The 13,066-nt window shown below is 38.5% G+C and overlaps 1 protein-coding gene across 1 annotated transcript in view; it reads right to left on the reverse strand.

Annotated features, from left to right (window-relative positions):
- The window catches only part of CAPRIN2 (caprin family member 2), a 34,315-nt gene extending 21,310 nt beyond the window's left edge, over positions 1-13,005 (reverse strand). Inside the window, exons 1-6 of the mRNA XM_009698755.1 lie at positions 12,747-13,005; positions 10,766-10,828; positions 7,021-7,107; positions 4,255-4,493; positions 2,802-2,884; positions 252-416 (exon numbers count right to left, since the gene is read on the reverse strand). Coding sequence (XP_009697057.1) covers positions 252-416; positions 2,802-2,884; positions 4,255-4,493; positions 7,021-7,107; positions 10,766-10,828; positions 12,747-12,995 — 886 coding nt within the window. The 5' untranslated portion in view covers positions 12,996-13,005. The remainder of the gene's footprint in view (positions 1-251; positions 417-2,801; positions 2,885-4,254; positions 4,494-7,020; positions 7,108-10,765; positions 10,829-12,746) is intronic.
- Between the last annotated feature and the right edge of the window lie 61 nt (positions 13,006-13,066).

Genomic DNA, 13,066 nt, shown 5'->3' on the forward strand with positions numbered 1-13,066 from the left:
ACCATACAATTCTCACATCTTCAACACAGACTTGCTCAGAAGGCAAAAACATCCTATTACTATGAATTAGATTTTTTTCTGCAAGATTAGCCAGAATAGGGCTGCAAGCCTTGCAGGTTCTATTTTAATTACTACATCACAAGTAAGCTACCACACAGGATTAGGTTTAACATCAAGTTATACAAAGTCAATGCTCAGTTCAAGCATATCCCAAAATTATGATACAGAAATTGAACACTGTAATACTCCACCTGGTTCTTTGATAGACTCTCCTTTTGACAACTGTCTTGTTCTCTCAGATTTTCTATTTACTTCTTCTTCCAATTCTTTCGCTGGCACAATGGTGCGAGGAGTTGGAATACTTTCAAAGTAGCCAGAGTCTAGAAGTTTGGATAACAGGTCCTTCATGTGTTTATCTAAAGAGCAAAAACCCATGAAGATATAAGAATCTCAAATTAAGGGGTATTCAGATTACAGATGAAGACACCTTACTTCCTCTCTTTAGATAAACTGCAGCTTCTCCAAGTTCACACATCTGAGTTCTAGCAATAAAATGTTCAGTAAAGGAAAGTATTCTTTAAACTGCTTTATATTACAGCTGAAAAAAATCTTTGCAATCCATACGTAAGACTGAAGCTTGCCTTTAAATGCACACAAGGTAAACATTGAGCTACCTGGTCTCCCACATGCTTAGAAAGGGATTTGTTTACCATCTATAAGCTAGCCAGCATTGATACTAAAAGCATGTTGTGCATGTAGGATCATTTTATGTTAGCAATGAGTTGGAGGACATTTTGAGAATGTAAAAAGATGTGGGAAAAATGCAGAGTGATACAAAGAAGCAAGCTTGTGGAACAAAAGATGGATACTTGGGGAACAGGAGATGGATACTAGGGGAACCAGAGATGGATAAAATTAAGAAATAAAATCATAGTAACAAGGTGAGACAAAGAGCTTGTGTCTAATTTACATAGAAGTTACACATAGCATAAGCACCTATCTGAATCTTTTCAAAAAAGCGTGACAGAGCTTGAACAAGAGAGTATACAGAAGTAGAAAACATAATATAAGGTGTAGCCTTCTGATTAATAAACGACTTCTCTGATCATCGTATTGGTGTGCCGAGTCGTCCGTGCCTCACATGAAGGGAAAACCCCACAGTGCAGACTGCAGCATAGGTAAAGTTAAACAAAGGCAATATGGAACTGTCCTACAAGGCCCTCTTCCCAGTGACAGGATGGCTAAGTCTCAGAAGGAAAAGTTAAGAACTGCAAAAACAAGCAGGGACAGAGAAAGTAAGAGACTGTTCTAGAGTGAACTTAATCCTCTGAAGTTTTTGAAAAGAGTCAAAGTTGATATGGTTGAAGAAAAACTTAACTGTGTACTGAGAAGCACTGTCCAGTTTCCTCCTTTATGCAAAAAAAAGGAGACAGTAAACTAGAGTAGAGAGTAAGCCTTCAGAAGTAGCAGTGATACTGGAAATTGTTTCAGAGGAGCTAAACAGAGCAGCCTTGAGAACAGGAAGAATATTCAGTGAAAGATCACTCCTACCAGTGACAACCATACAAACACAAGTAGTAGCTAGAATTTAATACAGATATAAAAAATTGTTTTCCAAGGCAATGAATGCTAATAAGAAGACATAACAGTTTTATCTGAAGTTTAGCTTGCACAAAAGGACGCAAGACTGACAAAGGGGTAGAGATACTGACAAAATATTCACAAAAGTTGTTTAGATAATAACCAAACAGCTACAAAAGTTTGGAGTCCAAGATAACTAGGCAGCTATCAATTCATGTCAACAGATACAAGGCTAAAGTTACCAGCCTGCAGTAATGCAAGGCCAGCTTGCGCTTTGTCCAGAACTATATGAAAACAGTGAACACTTAGCTGTCAGTTCAACTATCTGTATGTGGAAATTAGAGTGCATTAGTGCCCTGGTCTAACAGTTTCAACAACATTATTGTCAATGACAAATGAAAGATTCCTGCCACATAGCCATTACAAGATTGGAGTAAATGGGACAAGCAAGGTCTGTTTCCAACAGGGAAGACACTACAACAAGTAAGGACAGTTTCCCCACAAGCAAGCTCTAAATAGGAACATAGAATGTGTACGTTGGTTTACAACAAGGGTTTTTGAAACCAAGCCACAAGTGGAAGAAAATATGTAGAGTCCCACAGATTTTGGTGTGCTTGAAAAGTGAGGACACTTGCAATAGGTCAAAGTAAGGCTGCACTGTGCATGATTAGAGATCACAGCAAGTTCCATTGATGACTATCCTTCCTTATCGTGGTATCCTGCACTGTAGTCAGAAAACAGGTACAAGCCTGGAATTCCTACAAGAAAGAATCTTCAGTGCTGTGGGACCTTCAGCCTGGGGCCAATGAAGCTTTGTTATACACATCAGTATACTCAACTAAGCATCTCATGGCTTGGAACAGTGTTCCAATCCTAACCCATTTGCCCATAACTATGCAAAAAGCTTCCCACTGCTGGGTCTGCAAGGTATTCATGCATCAGCTTTTGATCTACCACCACCATTATTCCTCAAGAAGGTGCTAGTACATTCATAGAAGAATAAGTCTTTATCAGGAAAAAGAAAGCATGCTGTATTGTTATTGATCTGTACTTAAACATAGCTTGGAACAAACAGCAGTTCATCCTTGGATGAACCAAGTTACACACAGCACTTGAAAGTGCTTAATCTAGTAGCTTTCCATGAATATTCACTGGTTTTAAGATGTTTAAATAGCACACAAATTTCAGATCTAAGTTATTTCTCTAGATAAGACACTCACATGTTGTTCCAACCACAGGTTTCTCACTTCCTTCTAGAAGGTCCCAGAAGTAGAGAGAAGATTGTTCCATCTGGTCTTCAACACTAAAACAAATGACAGTTTTACCAGGTAGAATCATAGCCAAGATCAAGTGTTGTGGTATCCCAATGCCCCTCATTTTCAGACACTGACTAATGTTTAGCCTTCCAAATGAAGGCCGTATACATGGAGTGAATACTAAGCCCACTATCCACTACTAAAATTGATTCATCTGTAGCTGTCTGTACATGACTTAATCTAGTAAATTAAGTTATTATGTTGGTAATTAAGACAGATTAGAGAGCCTAGCACTATCCCACAAGACCATATGGCTGGACTTCATTCCAAGCCAGGATTCCCAGACAGGGAAACAACTGCTGTTTAATCAGCTGATCATCTTGTTTCTCGGATGCACATGTGCAGGGGCAACCATCAACAGCTCCTGCCACTCCGCGAGTTACTGAGAAACTTCAACATAGGTCCATGATCCACTCTACCCTCTCCAGACAATGAATTTTGAAGTCCACCATGATGAAATTTAGTATCCCAAAGGATTATGCTTCTTGTGGAAGTTTAATAAAATGAGAATAAGCCAGAAAAAATTATTTGTAGCATTTATTATACATAGCTTCTGTAAGCAGCTGTTCTTTAGAAGAACAAAGATTAGGCAAGTTTAGCATATGAGAAGTGATTATAAGTTTTAGGAACTTAAGTCATGTTTGACTATGGGAATAATTACTCTTATCCATTAAGTGTTTCAACTTACTGCCTAATAACTGCTTTTTCCATATTTAAATACAATTCTTACTACACTATCTTAAAAACAGACAGGCTGTCATGTTAGGCATAAGCCATCATAGTACAAGCATGGTGCCAAGTTAGCACTGACATACATTACATCTGTTGACAATTTGTTACCTTAGTGTATGATGCTTAGTGCAGAGGTATTAAAGACTTCAGTCAAATTTTTAGACCTTTGAAACTAATAGCAAGAGAGTCTTGGGACTACCACCTTACATTCTCTTGGAATAAAGAAGCACATCTGAATCATCATGTGAGTGGAATATAGAACAGTTCTCCTGTGTTTACCACATCTTTTTCACTTCATGATCAGCAAGACCTCAGGGAAGCAGCACACCATCAGCCTCCTTGCTTATGATGGTATTGGACTATCTCCCCTCAACCCTACAGGGAGATATAAGATGGCAGGGCTTGTATGTAACTTGCACAACTAAGGCTGTAATTACTGCAGCTTCTCTTTAATGCTCAGAATGAGCTAAGTCTGCTGCATTCCTAGTCTCAGACTAAAGCAAATGTACTGAATAGAATTTTAATTAGTGTCCCAAAACAATATTTTGAGATATGGCAGTGTCAAACAGAGGACATTTACTGTCACGAACGAAGCATACAAATTAGACAAAAATCTTGAACTTACCTCAAGTTCTCATTTCTTTCTGGACATGTCAGTTTTGCAAATCTTATGAGGTAGTCTAGTTCTTTAGAAGGCAAATATATTGCACCATTCACACCACCTTTGAAATCTTTCTGAACATGCTCTTGAGTGAAGTTCTGCAGCACATACTGGACTTGAAGTATTGTACGCAGTTTTTTCTTCTCTGCTTCAAGCTTCAATAGACTCTCTCTTCGCTGAGCCTTCCTCTGTGCTTTCAGCAGCTATTTCAATACATTAATTCAACAGTTAAACACAACTGTTTAAACACAATAGGATTCTAGGATAAAACACGTCAAGTTCTAGTATTGATCATCCCACATTGCTCAAAATAACTATTAATTTTGGTTAGATAACAGAAGCTCATAACTCTGTTCAGATACTCAAGATCTTTCAAGCCCTTCCTCTGGAAGAGCTCCCCATTTATCTACTAATTCTCTACACATCTAGCTTTTGGTCAAACTGGATACTGGTAGCTTCACTTGTGACATGCCTTTATGATATTTAGATACTGATTATGCCTGCCAGTTGTTTTATTGTAACAGCATTCATAACTGAATATAAGTAATTGATAGAATTGATACCAAGGCACAAATCCAAGCCTAGCTGACATTTAACATTTATCACATGAAGTTAGCAACACAGAAGTGGTCTCAAATTTCTCCTAGCAAGACAACTGCCTCTTCACTTTTGAATGCTCCCATTTAAATGATACAGCAGAATCCTACAGTTACTCATATTTCTGTTGGCAGAAGACTAAAGCACTCATTAAATAAGCAACAACACAAGTCACAGAACATACACAGCCCTCACCTATTTGAGAAGTTTCTCATCATGTACTAACAGAATCATGCAGCAGAAGCTATCCAAGTAACTGCAGAATTTAAAATGCCTCAGTATGGGGTATCTTACTTTTCTCTCCAAGATCTACAAAAATATAGTTTTCTAGAATGCACTGTAAAGGATATAAGGATGTTGCTGCCAGAATGGCCCCTAGTGTTCCAGTAATGGGTATTGGCTGTAGAATCCATACTGGCAGAGGTACAGCCAAGCAAAAAAACAAAGTGGGTTAGCCTTTAAATATAGCATAAGTTCAAGAGCAACCATGAACTAGTAGAAGTTAATGCTGGATTACTAAAAACATGTACAGAAAGATACACTGGTCACAGTCTTTCAGAGGTAAGTAATTGGAAGCAATTCAAGTTTTGACATTAAGCACAGTAGCTTCTACATTCAACATAGAACTGAGGGAACCCAAAGCAGCAACACTGGTGAAAAGGCTCTTAAATCTCTGCTCACATAGTGCTTCACGAGATTTACTACACTACCTGGAATTACTACATATACAATAAAAGCCTCTCTAGCAAAATTGTTTGCATCTCAGTCAACACCAAGACAAGCCATTTTACCAGTCCTTCAGCATTCTGTAAGAGGCAGAGAAATAATGCCAGAGCAGTGACTAATCATGTTCAGTATCCCCAGCACTACCTTGGATCACATCTTTTCATAAGAACAGTATTTACCTGAGCCAAGAGACCAGTTTCTCCAAAGATAAAACACTTGCTTAAATAAAAATAATGTAGTGCTTTAAACTCTGAATAAAGACCTAAAAGCACTAAACCTGTGATTTGCCACAATGAGATACAACTACAGCAGAATAAGTGGCAAACTCCACAAGCTTCAGTAAAATTTTACTGAGCATTGTACTTCTCACTGAAACCAAAGTGATTTAAGCCCAGCACTCTCCCTCACTGGAAACCTCAAAACATTCAGTTTGGAAAGGATCTTGGGATGTCATCTAGCCCAGCCTCCAGAACAAAGGCTACACTGAATCAAGACCAGACTGCTTAGAGCTTTGTGCAGTCAGGTCTTGAAGAGATCCAAGGACAGATTTTACTACTTCTCTAGGCAGCCTGCTCTAGTGCTCAATTATCCAGACTGACTGCTTTCCTCCTACCTAGTTGGAAACTATTTCAATTTAATTATTCCTTCTCCTACCACACATCTCAGCAAAAAGCCTGGCTCCATCCTTTCAGTAATCTCTTTGGCATTGGAATGCTAATATTGCATCTCCTGCCAAGCCTTCACTTCATAAGGCCCAAGAAGCCCAGTTCTTGCAAGCTCCCCTCACAGGTCTCGTTTTCCAGGCCCCAGCCATTTGGAGGTCCACCACTGGAGTCACTGAAGGTTATTTATAGCCTTTGTGTACCAAGTGACCAGAAATAGACACAACTGGTTAACAAGTACCAAATAATCAGTTCGCCTTAATCTGCTGGTCATCAGTCTAAGTCTAGCCTTCACTGTTCCACAGGTAGACTTAATTTACTTTGCCTGCTGTCCACAAAGACCTGAATGTCCTTTCTAGTACAGCTGCTCCCCCACCAGTCCACACCTATGCAGCAGATGAGTCTGCCTTGGGCACAAGCTACCAGCAAGATCGCTAAGTTTCAAACCTAAGTTAACTGGAGTCATCTCAAACACAGCTGAGTTCCAATGACTTGATTTACTGAAGCACAAGTTCTTACAGGGGTGCACAGTGAATAACTATTGTCTACCACTGACCTCCACAGTAAATTGTCAACATTTACTCTGCTCACTACTCCAGACAGTTTAAGCACACTGTTTCCCCAAGTTCCAAGATAGAAACTTCCTAGTATTCTGTGTATTGGCATGTAAGTGTAGCCATTAGAAGAGTAGCACAAACTTTGCAGTTACCTCCTGACAATATAGGGAAAAACATTTTATACTTACATCTTGGCTAAGTCCTGAAAAAGTCTTCTGAAGCTCCTTGGCAAATTCTAAGTTGTGTACTACTTCATCATATTTCTCTACTGCCTCCTACAAAGGAATAGATAACAATGTATTTTTCATGCTTAAGACTACTGGTTGCATCTCAGTCCCCTTGTGCTTAAATTCTCATTGAGAACTAGGTCATTTAGTGTGTACTTCTCTGAAACTGTAACTTTTTTAAAGATACTATGTCTGTAACTGGTACTTTAAATTTAGTCACAAATACCATTCACCCATAACTGCCCGAGATGCAGTACCACACCATCTCACACCACCACACAGATATCCTACAAGTTTGTCTCTATTAGACTTTCCAGGCAACATCTTGTGCAATACTTGGTATACTAATGTTGAAACAGGAAAGCCTGGGTACCAGTTACTTCATTTTAACTTCTGTTCCCATAGATCTCAGCAGAGGTAAACAGCTACTTGAAATCAGACACTGATATGAAAGCCTGGAAGAGATACAGGAGACAGACAAGTTCAGCACAGATATTTTACCTTCATGCTTAGCTGAATGATTTTACAGATAATTTGTACAAACTTTAGAAAGAAAACAATATAGAAGGCAAGTCATACTTTCAGAAAAAAGTCTTTCAAATCTAGTTTCCACAAATAAGGCAGTGTTCCCATCTTCACTAATGGCTTTGACCAATATTTTACTAGCCAGACTTCAAGAAAAGACTAAAGTACATTATTAATTGCATTTCGCTATACCCTGTTTTTAATGAATTCTTCCCTACTAAGGAGTCAGTTCATTTTTATAAGTCTCCTTGACACCTCTCAAGATAGCAAAATGCTGCAGTTTAGACATGCTGCTCATATCCTCATACCATAAGGCATGCCTGGGAAGTAACAAGTTAAGTTTAATTTCAGTTGTTCACATGTGCTTTACACTCAGTTTGGTTTATGCTTGTGACATGATATCAGAAGTTTTTCAAGAATGGGCCTATTGGTCAAATATAAAGCTCTTTCAAAGTAGCGTTGATAAGTGTTTCATTAGTGCAGTGACAAAAGCTTAACCTACTGTTCCAGTAAGATTTGGGACATGCAAATTCCATGTGTTCCTAAACAAGTTACATGTTCATTTGTTCAGTTTGATTGCTCGGTTACTTGCATTCACTTATTTGTGGTATACTAGACATTACTAGGCCTAAATGCCACTCAACACAACAAAGTGCATGAGCTACTGTAAAGCGCTCATCTGGTAGTTTAAGTTGTCCTCACACAATCTATCAAGTAACTTTTAAGAACTAATTAGCAAGTTCACGTAGCACTTGAGAGTCTAGAAGTCATTCTCCAATGCCCATACATTTGAGGAAGACTCACAATTTAACACCAACAACTTACTAGACAGATTGCAGTAATTGTGCTTTTAACAACGCAAATCCCAGAGTAAAACTCCCTACCTGAGAACATCAAGAACAGTTACCACTGCTCTGATGGCAAGCTACAACTCAACCTGCAGGAAAGCAATAGCTTTCTTTTGTCACACCCGTTATTAACATTCATTAACAGCATGCTAGAGGAACAGCAGTGAGGAAAGCCTGTTCAGCTTGCAAAACAGCACAGTATTGCCAGTGAGAACATTTAACTTGCTAGAAGCGCCTCATTTTTGAAACAAACATTTCCTAAAGTAAGGCTAGCACACACAGTAGCTCTGGCAGGCATGCACCATAAGTAATTACAGTTTAATCCAGATTGCTTACAAAACAAGTTCATTACCAGATGAGCACTGAAACAATGAAAAATATAGATGACATCAAGTTACATTAGAGCTCCACTGTATTACAGGCAGTTAGGTTTCTTCAGGCAAGTGTCCAAACTATTAAGCTCTGCTCTAGCTTCAATCACCAGGTCCCAGTATTTCTATATACATTTGGGATTTGCATCTGAAAGGTACAAGTGCAGTATTTCTGTATCTTAACCACTGAAACAAGGGTCTTGACTAGATTATTAGTTAAATATCAAGTTGATATGTGCTTCCACAATAGTCACCTGAACAGTTTGACTACCACTGGTCAGTTCACTAGCAAGACTGAATCTAATTCCGCAGTTTAGAAGCCTGAGATACCCCAGAAACTGGGATCAAAATCTTAATACTTAAAAAGTTAAGCTCAGCTGGCAATACTGAAAGCTAGTAACCAAGATAATGGCCATCTTCTGAAGTTAGTGCTGCTGGATACATTTGCAAGAAATGTATCTACAGAATCATTCACCTCTTTAGTTCCCCACATCTAATTTCACTTTCACCTAACAGCTTTTCACAGTCCAGGGTGTATACCAAAGATGTATAATCAAATTTAGAAGTAGCTTTAACACATGTTCAAGACTAATCAAACTTACACAGAATACTGTTCAATAGTCTCACTATTAAGTGACACAAGAAAACAGATTGTATTTAATACTGATGATCTAAACACAAAAGGCTCTTGCCCACCTGATTCCAGATTGAGTTTAGAGGAACTAAAAGGTCATCATCCTACTTCAAACCATCAGATTTAATTCATTTACTTCTGCACTTGAGATGGCAAGAGACTACATCAGATTTTGTAGTTAAGTGCTAAATGATCATTCACTCCAATAGGTCTACTCTACTTTTAAGAAGCAAGTTATAATTTCTCCTCTTATCCCATTTATGTCTATTTCATTCAGAAATGATTCAGAGTAAGGAAATCATATTTGTGTTCACATACTGCTGTGCTGTGGTAAAGGTAACAGTCAATGAAGTATTTTTTTCAACTGATTCATTAGCAGGATCAGCACCACCACTGAAGCATCAGTGCCCTTTATCACACAATTCTTTAGCATGTGTGAAGTACATTTTAAAAATGTGACTCCTAGATGACTAGACCAATAAATCCTTTGGATTATGTGACATTGCTACTCAGACATGCTTAAGAAACAATAGCTTTCACATTACAGAAACTTGGTTTCAGTGCTAGATCCTTTTAGTTCAAGACAGAAAAAAGCCAGAACCACTGTTTTAACATCAGGCAAGTTTAAGTGAGCTCCACAAAGTGGATTGCATTTGTTGATTACTGATCTTGCATCCTGGTGTTCCAAACCCTAGCAACCTTAGGTACAAAGCAGACATATTGTTCTAACAGCATTTGAGAGTGCTTGAGACTCCCAGCCATCTAATGGCAGCACTAGAAAGTTGGGGATACTCTCTTGTCTAAGTCAGTAATTTATAGATCAATTCTTGCATTAGGGAAGCTTTTAGATCCCATGCAAATTAGACCAGCATCTTCCTTTCTACCAACAGTGACTGTCAGTTATACTTTAACAGCTACTTGTAACCAACAGCACTGTGCAGCCAACAGGCAATTTCAGGTAGCACCTGTTAATGAAGAAGTCATGAGGATTAATTAGCTATCCCAGAAGTCTTGAGGTTTGGCTTCTAACACTGCAATACCATGTAGATAAGCTGCTTACAGACACTTCATCAAGAAATAAAGGTGCAGGAGCACTGAAGCTGAAAGTCTACAGAGCAAAGATAAACAAGGACCTTCTATTACCTCAGTATATAACGTGAAGATTAAAGTAGGAGACAAAGCTTGTGGGCTCACCATTCAGCTTAATTATCCATAATTTATCCATTTGGTTTTGTGAAAAATACCATTGCAAGCCTGCAGGTATTACCTATCCCTTCTGACATGTTTGAAGGTTTGAGGCCATCCACTCCTGCATAAAGCAAACTTACCAACTGGTCTTGATTGAGGGCTTCTCCCTTCTTCAGGCGATCTTTGTAGTCTTCTAGTTTGAGCTGCAGGAAAATCCAAAGTAAATTTTTTATATTGATTTCTGTCTAATGTGGAGTGTGGGGTACACATTCTTTCTGTATTTGAAGTCATCCACATACTGCAACAGAATAGGAATTTTACCACTTCTCATTTTCAGGAGAAAGGAACACAGAAAGTTTTGCTATGCCTTTGATTTGGCAATCTCAGTCTCCAGGACTGTCTACTTCCTTTTCCTATCTTTGATCTTTCATTTCTTACTTGCTACCTTTGTTTCATTTAAGAAATACTAATGCATTGACCCTAGATCTTTAAGAGCCTCCAAACATATGTAGTGACCTTATCTTAAACTAGGCTTTTTTAGCTTTTCTTAGTCAATGCTGGAATTTAGTTATCCTTGAATAATCCTACTTCTTTTTCCAGAGCATGGCTTTCAAAATCTGGCTTCAGTTATGTCATCAAGATTTTACAGCACTATTTCCTAAGAAAGTGGACCAACATGTTTAGAGAAGAAATAAGATTTCTAATATACTGAAACTGTCTTTAAAAGCTGATGTAAACTATACAAAACTAAACTATCAGGCTTTACAAGCTTCTTTATACACACAGGGAAAAGAAAGGGGAGTTCACTGCCATGAAGTTGAATACTATTTCACTTTAAGTCTATCCACGTAGGTACTGTGTGAGTAAATCCTATATGAGTCTAGGAATACTTTCTACTCATTTTATTGTCACACTTTCATTTGCTGGTGAGGCCATATTGTCACTAACGTGAAAATGAAAGATACTTGAGAAATTGACAACAATAAGCTTCTTTGGACAGAATTTGAATACAACACAAAGAAAACATGCTTATCTGACATCATTCAAAATTACAGCATGATGCATGACATGAGACAGCAGTAATACTGCATCTCCTGCAGGAGGATCAAGTCCCCTAGCCACATGGCCAGAAGTCTGATCCTCTCCCTCTCCTCACCCTAAGACATAACACAAAGCTTTCAGATATTTAGAGAAGCACAACATATTCAATTGCTTTACTTGTAATCCTGATGCAGTACCGAAAGCAACAGCACCATTATTCACCTTATATAGCAAATAGCATTTTCCCAATTAAAAATCATGCACATAAGACTCTTCAGTTATCTGCCAGACAACTGAAGAGTCTTAGAATGCAAAAGCCTGACTAGCTATAGCCACAATATTTTAGGTGTATCATCTCAGTTCTTATTAATACTGTTCTGGTGTCCCTGTCCCTTCCCCAGAAAAGCACAGTTCAAAGCAACACAGCAGGCTTTGGAGGCTTTCTAGTGAATAACATTTGTCAATATTTAAAATATAGACTATTTTAGATATGCAACGTGAAGGGCAATACATATTTAATAATTTGACACTTCCATAAGTCAGAGGAAACACTGTTTTAATTCCCAATTTTACATACATTTCTACAGCCTAATATTAGATGCAGGTAATCAATAGAAGAAATATGAAGATTTCTGCAAGGCTATAAGCCACCTCCAAGTAAGTTTCAAGTTAGTACTGAATTGATTCAGTTTTAGAGAAGCACCCCCAGTTTTGATCAACATTCAATTACTTTCACTATTGGGCATGCACTGTAAAGCCAGCAGCTGAGAGCAGGTTTCTAATTAGCTGAATTCCTGATTCTGTGAAACAATAATGCTACACTCACAAAACATCAAATGCAGGTAGTCCATTTCGGAACAGTAAGAGTAAAGAAAATCATTCTTTACTACACAGGGGTTATAAATGATAACAAAAAAACCACTAGCAAATCCACATTCAGGTCCTTCCACCAGTTATTTTTTAAAAAATCCATGATTACTCTCTATATCTACACAACCTTATTTCAGCTGTTATAAAACAGGCATTGAGTTCTACAACTAGCAGCTTAAATATGTGCCATACCAAAGAAAAACAAGTTACCTTCTTTTTCTCAATGTTCCTGATCTTGTGTTTGAGGCAGATAAGCCCATTATCAATATAAGTCTCATACGCCTGGGAAGGAGAGGCTGCCGAGTTCAGCGCAGACTGCAGGGGGCTGGAGGGAGGTTGAGTCTCCCCAGACAAGTTCACCTGCTGCTTGGCTGCCTTCATGCTCTTATCCTCCCCCTCCTCTGACCGGCCTGAAGGTGACGATGGGCGACAGAAAGGGGCTTGGGAAAGCTGCACCATTGAAATGGATGGAGCTGCAAAGAAACTCCTTTTATTTAGCTCTCTCTCGCCCCCCCCCCCCCTTTAAGTCT

The sequence above is a fragment of the Cariama cristata genome, unplaced genomic scaffold (genome assembly GCF_000690535.1).
Source record: "Cariama cristata isolate BGI_N322 unplaced genomic scaffold, ASM69053v1 scaffold24004, whole genome shotgun sequence".
Taxonomy (NCBI): Eukaryota; Metazoa; Chordata; class Aves; order Cariamiformes; family Cariamidae; genus Cariama; species Cariama cristata.